The sequence below is a fragment of the Heterocephalus glaber genome, unplaced genomic scaffold (assembly GCF_053883595.1).
Source record: "Heterocephalus glaber isolate CG9 unplaced genomic scaffold, H.glaber_assembly_v1.0 deba00001060, whole genome shotgun sequence".
Lineage (NCBI taxonomy): Eukaryota > Metazoa > Chordata > Mammalia > Rodentia > Bathyergidae > Heterocephalus > Heterocephalus glaber.
The window spans coordinates 1,119,617-1,135,360 of NW_028258185.1; the positions used below are offsets into that span (position 1 = coordinate 1,119,617).

General features: G+C 40.3%; 1 protein-coding gene across 5 annotated transcripts in view; it reads left to right on the forward strand.

The window, feature by feature from the left end:
- The window catches only part of LOC101699947 (cyclic AMP-dependent transcription factor ATF-7), a 101,811-nt gene that overhangs the window by 49,186 nt on the left and 36,881 nt on the right, over window positions 1–15,744 (forward strand). For all 5 annotated transcript variants that reach the window (XR_001182827.3, XR_206384.3, XM_004872752.3 and 2 more), the window contains one exon: window positions 13,352–13,448. Coding sequence is in view for 3 of the 5 variants with exons in the window: in XM_004872752.3 (XP_004872809.1) it covers window positions 13,352–13,448 (97 nt within the window). In the remaining 2 variants the exon portion in view is untranslated. The remainder of the gene's footprint in view (window positions 1–13,351; window positions 13,449–15,744) is intronic.

Sequence of the window (15,744 nt, forward strand, 5' to 3'; positions counted from 1 at the left end):
AAAACAAAACAAAATAAATGAATAAAAAGCTTTTTGCTGAATTTTGGAATTATTATTTTTATTTTATTTTATTTTTTATTTTTTGCTACTGGGGATCAAACTCGGGTCCTTGCACTGGCGGGGCAGGCGGCGGAACCACTGAACTAAATTCCCAGCCCTGGAATTATTTTAAAGTGTATGTGTAGGGCTGGGGATTTAGCTTGGTGGTGCCACGCTTGCCCTGCAAGCACAAAGTCCTGAGTTCGATCCCTGGCACTGCAAAAAAATAAAAAATAAAGTGTATGTTTGTATTTTTTTTTTTACTTATTTAGTTAGTACTTTGTTGTTGCAGTATTGAAGATTGAACTCGGGGCATTTACTCTGAGCTACTTCCCCAGCCCTTATGTTTTATTTTGAGATAGGATCTTACTAAGTTGTTAAATTGCCCAGGCTGGGCTCATACTTGGCAGTCCTCCTGCCTCAGTCTCCCACACGCCTATAAAAATTCTTGTTGACATTATTATGCTCCCATCCCTTTTTTAAATTTTAAGACAGAGTCTCACTAAGTTGCTCCGGCTGGGATTAAACTTGAGATCCACTGGCCTCAGCTTCCTGAGTAGCTGGGATAACAGGTCACTGTGCCCAGCTCTCATCTTTATATTTTCTTTTGGCTGGATTGTTAGAGTACTAAAGTGCATAAGCCATCAAAGATGGGCAGTTTTGGTTATTGTAGGCTCTGTACTGACTCATATATACTCTTTTAGCTTAGATTATAAGCCTTCAAAAACTCCTGTGTTTTGGGCCGGGGATTTAGTCCCATCACCTGCCTTGCAAGCACAAGGTCCCGAGTTCGATCCCCAGTACCAAAAAAGAAAAAAAACAATGGGCAGTGGATTTAGCTCAGTGGTACCGCACCTGCCTCCCTCACAAGCACAAAGTCCTAAAATCCATCCCTGGTACCAAAAACAAAACAAAACAAACAGGGCCAGGGATTTAGCTTAGTGACACCATGCCTGTCTGGCAAATGCAAGGTCCTGAGTTCAATCCCCACCCCCACCCCCACACCCCATACCAAAATAAACAAAGAGTAGTATAAAAGAAGCTGGGCATGGTGGTGCATGCCTGTAATCCAAGCATTTTGGAGGCTTAGCCAAGAGGATCATCATGAGTTTGAGGCTAGCCTGAACTACATAGCAAGACCCTGTCTCAAAAAACAGAAAAACAAAGTACTGAAAATGTGCTGTCTCCAAATATCTTATTGTACTCTCAATCTCTGCTTTCTTAACATAGAATTTTTTTCTGAGTTGAAAATTTTCATCTTTTCACTTAAAGAAGGCATTTTACAGTTTTCTTCAGTATATCCAAATTGCCAGCATCATTACTCTTATTAAGTAAAGTAAAGATTGTTGACATACAAGTACTATGCTACCATGATAGTCTGAAAACTGATTATTGAGATAGAAGTTGACTAATGGGTGGGTAGTATATACTGCATGGGTACTCTGGACTAAGGGAGAATTCACACTCAGAGGAATGTCAGGATGTAGCCCTGTGATAGAGCATTTGACTAGGATGCACAAAGCCCTGAGTTTGGTCACCAGCACTGCTAAATAAACTACACATTATTTATTTTTGGAATTTTCTATTTAACATTTTCAGACCAAAGTTGACACTGTGGAAAGTGAAATGATGGATAAGGGGGAACTGCTATACTATCCTCTTTCCTCCACTACCCAGCCCCTATTGGAGTTGGCCTATTGACCTTTGGAGCTCAGCTTCCTTTTGCTGTGATTTACTAGGCATCTTCAAGTTACTTGGCACAAGATACCACCCAGGAGGCTCGTGAATTTTCACATTTGTCATAAATGGGAGGGAAAAAGGAACCAGAATAAAACAAGTGATGAGATATGGCTGAGTGTTTAAAACTTATGCTACTTAGAGGAATAGTTACATCATTGGCAAGCATGATGTAGAACAGTGCATTGATATTAATCCCAGATCATAATGATAAAGACCAAACAATTCAGTATTGATCATGACTTTAAAAACTCAATTCTGCTGGGGATTTAGCTCAGTGGTTCCGGCCGTCTGCCTCGAAAGTGCAAGGTCCTGAGTTTGATCCCTGGTACAAAAAAAAACAAAACAAAAACACAACCACCATGATCTTATCAGAAAAATCAGGAAGTGGTGAAGCTCATGGTGTTAGATAAAAACTCAATTCTTCTGGGCTGGAGATTTGCTCAGTGGTGCCACTGCCTGCCTCGAAACCGCAAGGTCCCGAGTTCAATTCCCGGTACCAAAAAAAAAAACAAACGTATTTGAAGAAATAAAGACCAAATTTTTTAAAAAATCAGTTCTTTCATTGGCTGGTTGAATTGATTGTAACACACCTTTTCAGTTACTCCAGCATATGCTATATAAGGAGAGGAATCCAGTTCTTTTTTTTTTTTTTTTTTTATCTGGGATCGAATTCAGGACCTTGCACTTTTGAGGCAGGCACGGTACCACTGAGCTAAATTCCAGGCCTGAGGAATCCAGTTCTTGACACTGCTTGGTACCCATGGAATGCTAATACTCTTACCTATAAAAGTCAGGTAGTTGGGATCTTAAAAGAAAGTGCTCCAGGGCCGGGGATTAAGCTCAGTGGCACTGCACCTGCCTCATAAGCACAAGGCCCTGAGTTCAATCCCTGGTACCACCAAAAAAAAAAAAAAAAGAAAAGAAGAGAAAAAGGAAGAGAGAGAGAGAGAGGGAGGGAGGGGGAGAGAGAGAGAGAAAGAAAAGAAGAAGGAAGGAAGGGAAGGAAGGAAGGAAATGCTCAAAAGGATGTGCTAAAAATTATCAGTAGATGTTTGGCAAGTGAAGAAGGAACTTAAAACAGTGCTGTTTTTAAATTAATTTTTTTGTTACTTTTTTAATTGACACTTTTTGCACAGGGGATTTTAGTTGATAAAATTCAATGATAGAGTCAAATACCTTAAGAAAGTAAACTGACCAACAAAGACATGGCACTGGTGTCCTTTCATTCAATGGCAGTAGAACTTTGTATAGCATATTGAAACTGTCTTAGGTGTCTTTCTGTAATAAAGGGAATCTGGTGTCAAATGAGGGGGGGGTGCAGTAATTCTCACATACTGGTGTAATGAAATTTACTTGGAAATGAAGATGGAAAGCATCATATGTTTCTGAATGTATGCCTTGTTAAGATTTTTGAAGCTTAAGGTTATAAAGTTTTTCAGTAGTTATTCTCGTACCACTTGATAAAACTGTATCCAACCACTAAAGGAAAAATTTTGTCAGCTGCCAGAATCTTCTCTTTTATATATTCATACAGCTTTCTCAAACAGACAAATAAATTTACCTGGTTACAATTTGGTGGGGGTTTTCCTCTTCTGTTTGTTGTCTTTCATTCCCCTGATGGTATTTTCTCTTAGAGTATTTTAGGAAGAAGTTTCCTGTTCTTACTTTTCCTCTATAAATTACCTTGCTTACACATGCAGCATATGAACTGGTGCTGCTGCTGTGGTTGTATTTATTTGTTGAACAATCCTGTACTTTGCAATGATTCATTCAAGAGCCCTGAAGCATTCAAAGCAGGATGTGTGACTCACTTAGTAAACAGCAGCAGGAGCCTAGGACTTGACTGAGGTAGAAATGAAAGTCATATTGGCTTTGACGTATGTGTATGTGTGTATTCATTCCCTGCCTTCTTTTTCTTTTCCTAATTTTCCAAACAAGTGATACTGTGCCTTAGGAATAGAAGCGCTGCAGTGAGGATGAGAAGCCTTGTCAAGATGATTGCAGGGCCAGGAATGTAGCTCAGTGGCACAGAATTCAATCCCCAATACCAGGGGAGGAAAAAGATGGTTGCAGATCTCTTTCAGAATACGTGATCTGGGCCTGGAATTTAGCTCAGTGGTTCTGGCGCCTGCCTCACAAGTGCAAAGTCCCAAGGTCAATCCCTGATACAAAAAAAAAAAAAAGAATATGTGATCTGTTGCATGATTAGTTTTCAAAAAAGGATCAATTATTCTTTCCACTACCTGTTCCCTACTGATATCACTGTACAGTGCTTACCCCCATAGTTTCTCAGGATTGGTGGTTTTTTCTTAATATTTTTTCATCAAAATATGCTGAAGTATAAATGCTATTAGAAAGCTGTTCCATTCATGAAGTGCTGCCAAACCTAGAAACTTTTAAAAAAAGGAGTAGTTAGGTTTTTGCCTAAGTGACTTTTCAGACTCTCACAAATGTAAACCGGGTGTGGTGGCCCACGCCTATAATCTCAGCATTTGGGAAGCTGAGGTAGGAGGAACCCCATAAGTTTGAGTTCAGCCTGGGCTGAGACCTGTTCAAGACCAATCTGAACTTCATAGTGATACCCAGTCTCAAAAAACAGTAATAAGCCCGGCATGGTGGCACATTCCTGTAATCCCAGCATTTGAGAGGCCAAGACAGGTGGATGGGGAGTTCAAAGCCAGCCTGGGATACATAGTGAGTTCAAGTCCAACCTGCACTAAAAGCGAAACCCTGTCTCAAAAAACAAATAAAAAAAAAAAAAAAGCATAAATATAAACTCAGCTCTTTGCTGGCTGCCTTGCAAGCACAAGGTCCTGAGTTTGATCCCTGATACCAAAAAAAAAAAAAAAAAAAAAACTCAGCTCTTTATATTCTTCCTTGATAGGTTAAGGCCTAGGCATTCAGGACTGATTTCCTAATAACTGAAGAGTTTTTTTTATTGTTTCCTTCCCCTACTGTACTCTTCTAAAACAAGGAAAGAGATCTGAATCCATTGTAGTCAGGATATAAGAGCATTTAAAAATGTTTCCACACAGAAGCTGGAGCTGTAGTAGCCAAAAATAACATTTCAGGAATGAGTCTGGCCAGGAGTTGAGTACATATTGCACAGAAGTCACAATGCCTTACCAAGGTTTTAGCTTAAAACTGTTACATTCTTAATATCCATATGCTTGAGCCTGGCTCAGAATCAAAAGGCAAAAATTTAGCTTTAATTTGGCCTGAGCTGTCATTTGTCCTGAGTCTTCTTTTCAGTTCTGTTCAGTGCTGCTATTTAAAAATACATCCACATGGGCCGGGGATTTAGTTCAGTGGTTTCACTACCTGTGGCACAAGCGCAAGGACCCGAGTTCGATCCCTGGTACCAAAAAAAAAATACATCCACATCATGTATAGGTACAAGCACCCAATGATAAATGTAAACGTACTGTATACCTAAAATGTACCAATAAAGGAATTAAAAAAAAAAAAAAGGACATAGGAGGAGTCAGGCTCGGAGGAGGAGGGAATTCAAAGGCAGATGCAGGGGTTGGAGCGTCATGCTTTAATGAGAGAAGAGGCCATAAGCTGAGGAGGGCAGGTAGCTTCCTTTATAGAATCAGCCTGTGGACATCTTTACTTTAGTGAAACTGATTTCAAACTCCGACTTCCAGAATTGTCAGACAATAGATTTTCTTAGTATTGAGTGAAAAAAATTTAAATAAATAAATAAATAAAATACATCCAAAAGGGCCAGGGATTTAGCTCAGTGGTTTCACTGCCTGCTGTGTAAGCGCAAGGAGCCAAGTTTGATCCCCAATACCAAAAATTTAACAATTAAAAAAATAAATAAAAATACATCCAAGGGGGCTGGGGATTTAGCTCAGTGGTTCTGGCACCTGTCGTGCAAGCACAAGGTCCTGAGTTCAATCCCCAGTACCAAAAAAAAAAAAAAATGCATCCAAGGGCAAGGGATTTAGCTCAGTGGTTCCACCACCTGCCTTGCAAGCACAAGGTTCTGAGTTCAATCCCTGGTACCAAAAAAAATAAAATAAAATAAAATAAATAAAAATACATCCAAGAGAGTTGGCTAAATGGAATTAGGAAAAGAACTATTTCTAAATATTGACTTATTTAGAATTATTCCATTAAAAAATTACTTTTTTAGTGCAATGCTTATCTACCTTAAGCTTTGGAAAGGGAAGGAGGGAGCCAGGCATCATGGCACATGCCTATAATTCCAGCACTCAGGAGGCTGAGACAGGAAAATCGAGAGTTTGAGGTTAGTTTGGGCTACATTTTGAATTCAAGGCTAGGCTAGACTATATAGGGAAAAAAAAGACAAGAAAGAGAAAGAGAAAAGAGAAGAAAGAAGGGACTAGCTGAATACATACATGCTTCATGCCAGGTACTATACAGTTTTATGTACTTATTTTAAAACATAAGAGAAGGATACTTATGAGGAAGCCTTCTTGGGGTACCTGAAATGTTTCCTCTTTTTTTTCCTCCAGTACTGGGGGTTGAACCCAGGGCCTTACACTGAACTACACCCCTTTTTTGTTTCTTATTTTGAGACAAGGCCTCACTAAGTTGCTAAATTGCTCAAGCTGGGCTCAAATTTGCAGTCCTTCTGCCTCAGCTTCCTAGAGTACCAGGATTACCACAGCGCCTGGCTCATATCTTAACAAAAGTGATGGGCCAGGGATTTAGCTCAGTGGCACCGCGCCCGACTTATAAGCGCAAGGTCCTGAGTTTGATCCCCGGTCCTGGAAAAAAAAGGAAAAACATAAGTGATGATTACACAGATATTTACTTATATACAAATCCATTGAGACATATATTTAAGATTTGTGCATTTTCTATATATTATACTTCTCTTTTAAAAATTTAAAAATCCACCAAGGAACACAAATTAAAGCAAAAGCATTATATCAAAGAGAAAAAAAAAAAAATCTAGGAGCCAAGGATGGTGGTGCTCATCTGTAATCCCAGGCACTTGAGATACTGAGGCAGAAAGATCACAAGTTCCAACCTGGGTAATTTTGGGAGACACTGTCTCAAAAAAAAAAAAAAATTAAAAGGGCTGAGGATATAGCTCAACCCTTTTGGATTCAATCCCAGTACTGAAAAAAAAAAAAAGTTAAGACTTCATTCACTGAGATTTGGTCCTGATTTACAGTTACCACCATCTTTGTTCTTAACTTTTACTTAGCTCCTTTAGTTAGTTTGCTAGGAGGTAGGATTCCAGATTCTCCTGTTACAGAAGGATAGCTGAAGGGAAACTTCCTAGAAATGGAAAAGATTTTTACCAAATATGTCTCATGGAAAATTAATTGTTAATAAGAAACTATACTGGGCCGGGGATTTAGCTCAGCGGCACCATGCCTCCCTCATAAGCAGAAAGTCCTGAGTTCGATCTCTGGTACTAAAAAAAAAGAAAAGAAGAAACTATACTTACTATACTTTCCCTATCCATTCTGGGACTAAAATCAGTTTTCAGATTGGCTTCCTCATAATCCTGACATTTTATTTTATGCTTCTTAACATTTATTCTTAACATTTCTTAAACTTAAAAAAAAAAATCTTTCTTCTTGCTTTTAAAAAAAAACTCCATCAGGGAATGAAAATGAAAAGTAGCCAAAATTGTTTTGATTAGCTTCTTCCTTATTATCTTGTTACTAACAAGGTAATGGGTAAGAATTCCATTTAATCTCTTCTTCACCCAATTACAGTGCCTTCTGTCACCATCTTCCTAATTTCCCTATCCTAAATATTTGCAGATCTGTAGTACATCAGCCATTTTATAAAATGAGTTTGGAAGTTTTCTCCTTGGGTTTTTTTTCTTTCCAAGTTTCAGGTCGAAAAACATGTGTTAGTTTGGCAAGGGAAACTAAAATACAATCGTTTTTCTTATTTCTTTCTGTAACTCTGTAGCAGGGTTTCTCAACAGAAATACAGCAGACATTTTGAGTTAGATAATTCCTTGTTTTGGAGACTAGTTTGTGCATTATACAGTATTTATCAGCATCCCAAGCCTCTACCCTCTGGTAGCCTCTGTGTCAAGCAAAAATGTCTCTAAATATTGCCAAATTTTACCTGGGAAACAAAGTTGTCCCTGGTTGAGAACTATTGCCATAAAACGTAAGCTATGTTTACGGAAAATGGATTAAAGGGAAAAGACTCAAGATTGGCATGTGATTAAAATTCCCGTGGTAATTTTTTTTTTTTTCTCTTTTTGGGATGAAGCCTCATTGTTTTCCAGCCGGCCACAAACTCCTTAACTCAAGTGATCTTGCCTCAGCCTCCCAGAGTACTAGGATTCAGGCATGTGCCATCACAGCTGGTCCATAAAATTATTGAGATATTTTACATTCTTTTCTTTTTTTATACTATGTATCTTCAGAATCTAGTGTGTATTTTGAGAAAGAGTACATCTCAGTTCAGATTAGCCATATTGCAAGAACTTAATAGCTGTGTCTGGCTAGTGCCTTCCCTTTTGTATAGTGTACATCTACATGTTCATGATCTTTGGAAGGGGCACTAATTAGCACATAAGGCTTTCTCTACCCCTGTTTGTATATGCCAAGGCATCAAGAAACTGTCTTGGAGCCGGGGATTTTTAGCTCAGTGGTTTTGCTGCCTGCTGTGCAAGTGCAAGGACCCGAGTTTGATCCCTGGTACCAAAAAAAAGAAACTGTCTTGATTCATTTACTTGAGCAAATAAGACTAAATTTAGTCAGGTATGGTATTTTATGCCTGTAATCTCAGCACTCTAGGATCTGAGGTAGGAGGATTTTAAGTTTGAGCCCAGCCTGGGCAATTCTATGACTTAGAGCAACCCTATCTCAAAAAAATTTTTAAGGTGGGAAAGACCCTAGGTTCAGTCTTTCCCAGTACAGGAAAAAAAATAACAAAATAACAACAAAACCCTAAATTACCATATAAATCCTCTCTCAAGATATATAAACTGCTTTTCTAATCCACTGTGTCTTAAATTGTTCAGTCCCCATTTTGAATAGTATCGGCCTTCTGCTGCCTTGCAAAGAGATAGTAACTACACATATATTGAAAATTATCATCATTTACCCTACAACCAGAGTGAGTGGCTGTTTGCCACTCATGGATGAGACTAGAAAAGAAAGTCCATTGGCTGTATTAACAAATAGAGGAGGGCTGGGGATTTAGCTCAGTGGTTTCGCTGCCTGTTGCGCAAGCACAAGGACCCGAGTTCAATCTCAGGTACCAAAAAAACCCCAAAAAAACAAAAAACAAATAGAGGAGCTAGATTCTTAGATGGGCAATTTTTTTTTTTTTTTTTTGAAACAAGGTCCCTATGTAGTTCAGGCTGGCCTCGAACTTATGGTAGTCCTCACATGCACCACCTCGTCAGCTAGATGGGCAATAATTTTAAAAGGAAAAGCTTCTGGGAGCCCTTCCTCCCATTCTTCCATCTTCCATTTTAAACCAATGGAATAATCTGTACTTTTACTAAGATCAAAATTTTTGTCTCTTAATAATTGTGGCTATTTTAACTGAAAAATTGCTTTCAGAGAGATGATTCCCTAAGCTTGAAGTTCAATAGTGATCTGTTGTCATGCCCAAGGCCCTGGCTTCAGTGCCCCACCACAGGGGTGGGGGGCAGTGGGGAGGATGACACAGCTGTGACTGATGGAAGCTTGGAACACTGATCTAGTTTTTTTTTTTCCTACTACTGGGCCTCACATTCAAGGCAAGTGATCTGTCACTAAGCTATACCTCTAGCCCCTGATACAGAGAATTCTTAGAGTTAACACTTAATAAATGAGAGAAAATAGAATTGAATATTCAAAACAATAGCCAGATTGCCACTGACTTTGACAAAAGCTTAAGTAAGCTTTTATTCTCTCCCTCCTACTCCAGATTACTAGAATTGTATTGAAAATAGTAGGAACAAACCAGTCACAGGGTCTGGGGGTGTAGCTTAGTGGCACTGCGCCTGCCTGGCAAGTGCAAGGTCCTGAGTTTGATCCTCTGTACCCAAAACAAACAAACAAAAAGCCACAGACCACAGGTGCAGTGGTACACATTGGTATTACAGGCATGTACCGCCACCCCTGACTAATTGAGCCCTTGATTTTCATTAATAGTATAACTGAGCCAGAGTAGTGACACTCGCCTATAATCTCAGCACTCTGTGAGGCTGAGGTAGGAGGATCCCAAGGTTGAGCCCACCAGGACATCTTAGCAATCTAATGAGACCTTGCATCAAAATAAAAAGAGGGGCTAGGAATGTGGCCGAGTATAAAGGACCTGGGTTCAATCCCCTGTACTACCAAAAAAAAAAAAAAGATATAGTTTAGCCAGATGAAGTGCAATGCACATATAATCCCAGCTCCTTAGGAGACCAAGGGAGGAAGATCTGAATTTCAGGGCCAACCTGGGAAATTTATCAAGACCCTGGTGTTTTTTTGGTGTTTGGGTTTTGGGTGTTTGTTTGTTTGTTTGTTTGTTTTGGTACTGGGATCGAACTCCGGACCCTGTGCTTGTGAGGCAGGTGGTGAAACCACTGAGCTAAATCCCTGGCCTGTTTTTTGGTTTTTTGAGTCAGGGTCTCACTGCATAGTTCAGGGTGGCCTTGAACTCACTATGTAGCCCAGGCTGGCCTTGGATTTGAGGTGATCCTCCCGCCCCAACATCTCCTGAGTGCTGGGATTACAGGTATGTGTCACCATGCCTGGCCTTCAAGGCCCTGTTTTACAATAAAATAAATGAGGATATAAGGATGTAGCATAATGGTAATATGCTCCATTAGCATGTGTGAGGGCCTGGGTTCAATCCCCAAACTGCAAAAAAAGAAAAGAAAAGAAAAGCTGGTTAGAGCCCAGCCTAGGCAGTTTAGCAATTTGGCAAGACCGTGTCTCAAAGTAAAAACATTTTAAAAGGGCTAGGGATATAGCTTAGTGCAAGGTCTTGAGTTCAGTTTCCTGTCTCTCTGTCCACTTTGAGCAAACTACATTTCTGAAGAAGAGGACTTATTGCTTTAAAGTCATTCTTTTAGCTTCTAGAACACTGTACACATATTCTCAAACTACTTACCTGAAATTTCCTTGCAGTATACCTATAAACATTAAAAAAAATATATTGCTATGGTATATCATGACTAGTACCAACAAATGTGTTTAATCCACTGTTCTTCATGTCTTCCTAAAAAAGATATTTTTTCTCCATTTTAGCGTAAGTCCTGCTTATTTCCTTTTGTCAAATACAGTACCAGGAATCCCAGACCCCTAGCAGCCTGCAAACATCATGCCTTGGTTAACAGACTTCTTGGATCTTCATTATGTCTTGGGCGGAGACAGGTGGAGAGTCCCCACAGTCCCAGGCCTGACTCTCCCAATGACGCAGATGGTTGTGGAAGAATCAGAGACCGAAAGCATAGAAGCAAAGTTGTACTTTTATTCAGCAAGCATGCAAGAATACAGCTGCCTTCTCTCCGAGAGACAGGCAGGGGTGCCCGAAACGGAGCCACTGTTGAAGATGCTGGTTTTATAGTAGTTGGGGCCTATCTTGCCTCTGGGCTGAGGATGCCCCTACTTGATTGGTTAATGATTAACTTAGCTCGTTACTAGGACAACAGGGAAGGGTCTTTGGGGGGTGGGGTCTTTTACATCTTAGGGCCAAGGGTTTTTTTCCTCTTGATCTTAGCAAACCAGGCTTTTCAGGGTACAGCGTGAAGAGGAGTTTTGAGCACAGACTGTCAGTGGTTAAGCCTGTTCTCCCAGCTATCTGAACTGGGGGGGGCGGGGCGGGGGCGGGATCCCTCATCCCTGCCTACAGGTCTCTATCACACTTTTAATTGAAAATACCCTTCAGGGGCTGGAGATTTAGCTGAGAGGTGCCGCCACCTACCTCACAAGCCCAAGGTCCTGGGTTTGATCCCAGGTTCCAAAAAAAAGGTGGTGGTGGGGGATTTAGCTCAGTGGCACTATGCCTGTCCTGCAAGTGCAAGGTCCTGAGTTTAATTGTCAGTACCAAAAAAAAGAAAAGAAAATGTCCTTCAGGCCTTTATGCCTTCCCCAGAAGGATTTGGATTTTTTTTAATGGATTTTGAATCTTAAACTTCACAAAATGTGAACTGGGAGAAAAGCTATGTCTGAGTAAAATAACAGAGCTGAGACAGTTTAGTGTTGTTTTCCTAAATGGATGGGGCCAAGTCCTGTGTATTTGTTTTTCCCGAAGAGTTGTGGGAAAGAGGGCTGTAGGTATATAGGAATGTATCAAGTGAAGAAAGTAGAAATGGGACAACCAATCACTCTATTTTATTTTTTTATTATACTGGGGATTAAACCCAGGGTCTTGGGGGTACATTGGGCTACATCCCCACCCCAGCCTCCTTTTGTTTTAAATTTTGAGATAGGGTCTTGGTAAATCATTAAATTATCCATGCTGGGCTAGAACTCAGAATCCTCCTTGCTTCGCTTCCCGTAATGTCCAGCTCCCATCATTAGTTTTAGAAACAAAGAGACAAACAGAACCCCTGGTAAAGGAGCTGTAGAAAACTGCAACATGCAAGCAGTTGCTGTGTGGCAGGCATGTTTTAATGAAGGAACATGACCAGCAGCCTCTAAGAGACTTTTGAGGGTACTATTCTTTTGAATTACTGCTATTCATCTATTCCTTTCACCTTCTTTTAAAGGGATGGGAGCATAAATTAGTTCAGTAACCCTATCTTACTTAGTCATAAACTAGGGTGAACTTCACCTCTTCGTTGTCCTTTCATCCCAACCCCTAAACAAACACAATCTCTATACCATCTCCTTTTCTCTTCTGTTATCCTGCCTACAGGCTCCTCCCTACCCTTCATTTTTTTTTCTTGCACTTTTATTCTGCCTTTATACAGCCAGCAGCATTGTATTGGCCTCTTTATGGCTGATGGAGCCCAGGCGAGCTGCCTGATGAGCAGACCCAGCATTTGGCCGAAGGGGCTGGTGCGTGCCATTATTGCTGGCCAATGGGCCCTGGTCCTATACAGCTCCATCCTGGCTCATTAAAAATCTGAGCCAAATAGCCGTGCAGGCAACTGCTGCAGACTGTGGGGGCCAGGAAGTTAAATGGTTCTCCTAATCCTGCATAATTTATCTCCCTGTTAGCTTCCCCATAAAACAGTCCAATCAGCCCCATCATGGAGAGCTTCTTTCTGAAATTTCATATTTTTGTGATGACCATTGAGTGCTTAGCCTTCCCCTTCTTCTCTCTTTATTATTATTATTAAAAATTGTTTTCCCCTTGTTCACTACAAGTTTGCCTTAATGTTTTTTTCATTTGGGGCCTCCTGCCTGGACCTCACTTCACCAACAATCTGTCCACTTCTCTTCTTTGGACCGGATATTATAAAGCAGTTGGTGCCGTGGTCTCCCCCTCTCCTCTCCTCCCTGCTTTCTACCACCAATTTTCCTCTGTCTCTTCTCCTTTTTCATTGCTTCCAATTTTTTCTCTTTTTCCGTTACCCCTTTCGAGGGACCAACCTCACTGCAGCATATTTTTAGAACATTTTTAAAGGGAACTGAATTGATGTTTGTTTGTTTGTTTTCACATCTCCATTTCTGTTTCATTTCAGAGATTTACAAACGAGGACCACCTGGCAGTTCATAAACACAAGCATGAGATGACATTGAAATTTGGCCCAGCCCGAACTGACTCAGTCATCATTGCAGGTATTTGCTGTCCTAAAAGCCACGTGCCTTGCTATCACCAGACAGTTAAGATTAATACCAGGGACCAGATGTACTGGGAGCTGTACTTCCCTTCTCCCATCAAGAGCCCTTATGTGATCTGCATTTAATCAGGAAAAAGGAACACTAAAAGCTCCCAAGTTTCTATTGTGCCCTCCACTCTGATTTTTAATAACAAGATTGTGTTCTGTGGTTTTTGACAATAGCTGCATTGAGGTTTTTTTCTAGCTTTTGTCACTGTATTCTCTCTTTATTAAGACTTTGGAAGATTTTACAGACAAAAGATGCCTTTGACATTTCTCCCTATCCACAGTGCATGGGTGAACAAAAGACGGCAAAAAGCTGACCTACCCTGGCTGCTTCTTTTCCACTGGGTGTCAGTTTTCCTCCAGTAGCAGATTATCAGTTCATAAATTCAGCTTTCCTTGTGAACCCAGACACCATTGAGGGGACATTTCCAGAACTCAGACATTTGTTTGAGTCAATGGGACTTTTTTTAAGCCAATTTGGGTGACCTGGAACCTCTCATCAGTTGTTTTAGATATTGTCTTGCTTCCATGCACCATTCCCAAGGGAGCATTCATAGCAACTGCTCTCACATCATGTAACAGTTCTTTTGTGCTATTTGTACCCAGACAAACAGAAACCAAAGTGGCCTTTTTCTTTTGATACCATGAGAGATGGGGATTTAACCCAAGCTAAGCAAGCTTAACTTAATATTTAATCAGTAGTGTATTTAGTTGGTGGTTATTACGCCAGTTAATACATCAGTTAAGGCATAACCAAAATGGTACCCTAGACTTGGAGGAGAGACAGAACCTCTTCTCCATGCTAATATATGAGATGAAAGGGACTTGACTTTATGGATTTCCTATTCCTTATTACCTCAGCAAATACTTACTGAATATCTACTGTATATACCAGATACTTTGCTAGAAGCTTGTAGATTTGTTTTTTTGTTTGTTTGTTTTTGTTTTTTGAAGCAAACCCTTTATTGGGACAGGGATTTAGCTCAGGGTTCCATCGCCTGCCTCGCAAGTGCAAGGTCCCAAGTTCGATCCCTGGTACCAAAATCCCCCCCAAAAAAACCCTTTGTTGGTGCATTTTATTGTTTTTGTTTTTGTTTTTTGGTACCGGGGATCGAACTCGGGTCCTTGCTCTTGCGCAGCAGGCAGCGAAACCACTGAGCTAAATCCCCGCCCCGTGCATTTTAGATATACATAATGATAACATTCATCATAGGGAATTTGTACCTGTATGTAGGATATCTTGCTTCTTTCTTTTCCATTCCTCCCCTCTTCAACCCTTTTTCCCCTCCTTATTTACAAAAGCTTTGTTTACATTTTTTCCTTCTATTCTCTTTTTTTCTTGTCCCTTCTTTCCTTTCCTCCTCCCCCTCCCTTTTTCCCCTTCTCATTTGAACATTTTCTTCCTGTTTCCCAATATCTGTTTTACATTTTGGTCCTTATTTCCACTTTTGGTTGAAGTTCATAGATTTTTAATTTCTGAAAAAAGGATAAGTGAGGACAATGCCATCAGCGATTTTTTTTTTTTTTGGTATCAGAGATTGAACTCGGGACCTTGCACTTGTGAGGCAGGGCCATCAGCAATTCTTTAAAAAAAACCTAGGGGAGCCGGGCATGGTGGCACACACCAGTAGTCCCACCACTCAGGAGGCTGAGGAAGGAGAATTGCTGCAAGTTCAAGGCCAGCCTGAACTACACAGAGAGACCTTGTCTCACAAAAAACAGAAACCTGGAAGAGATCTTAGGTAGAGTGTAAGTATATAGGTAGGTAAAACTTAATTAAATCAGAGTACCTATGCACAAAAAAATTTGGCATTTGCACAAATCAACAATATAAACAGTGTGAATACTAAGAGAGTGAATACTAAGTGAAATTAATCCAAGAAAGTTTATGAAAAAGGTAAACTTGGGGCAAGGCTATCAAGTTGGAGTAGTTCTAAACGGATGGAAAGGTCTATGCCAGCTCTCCAGGGGTGGTAATAGAAGGTGCTTTAGAACAGTTCCAAGAAGAAAAAGTATACTGTTGGGCTGGGGATTTAGCTCAGTGTTTGCCGCGTGCCTTGCAAGCGTAAGGACCTGAGTTCTATCCCTGATACCAAAAAAAAGTATACTCTTACCTTTTACATTCAATTCTGGAGTCGCATGACTTGCACATGACTTGAGCTGTTCTAGCTATACTGATAATCCTCATATCTCTAATTGAGACCTGCTGTGTCATATGTTATTCAATCTCCTTATTAAACATTTTTACC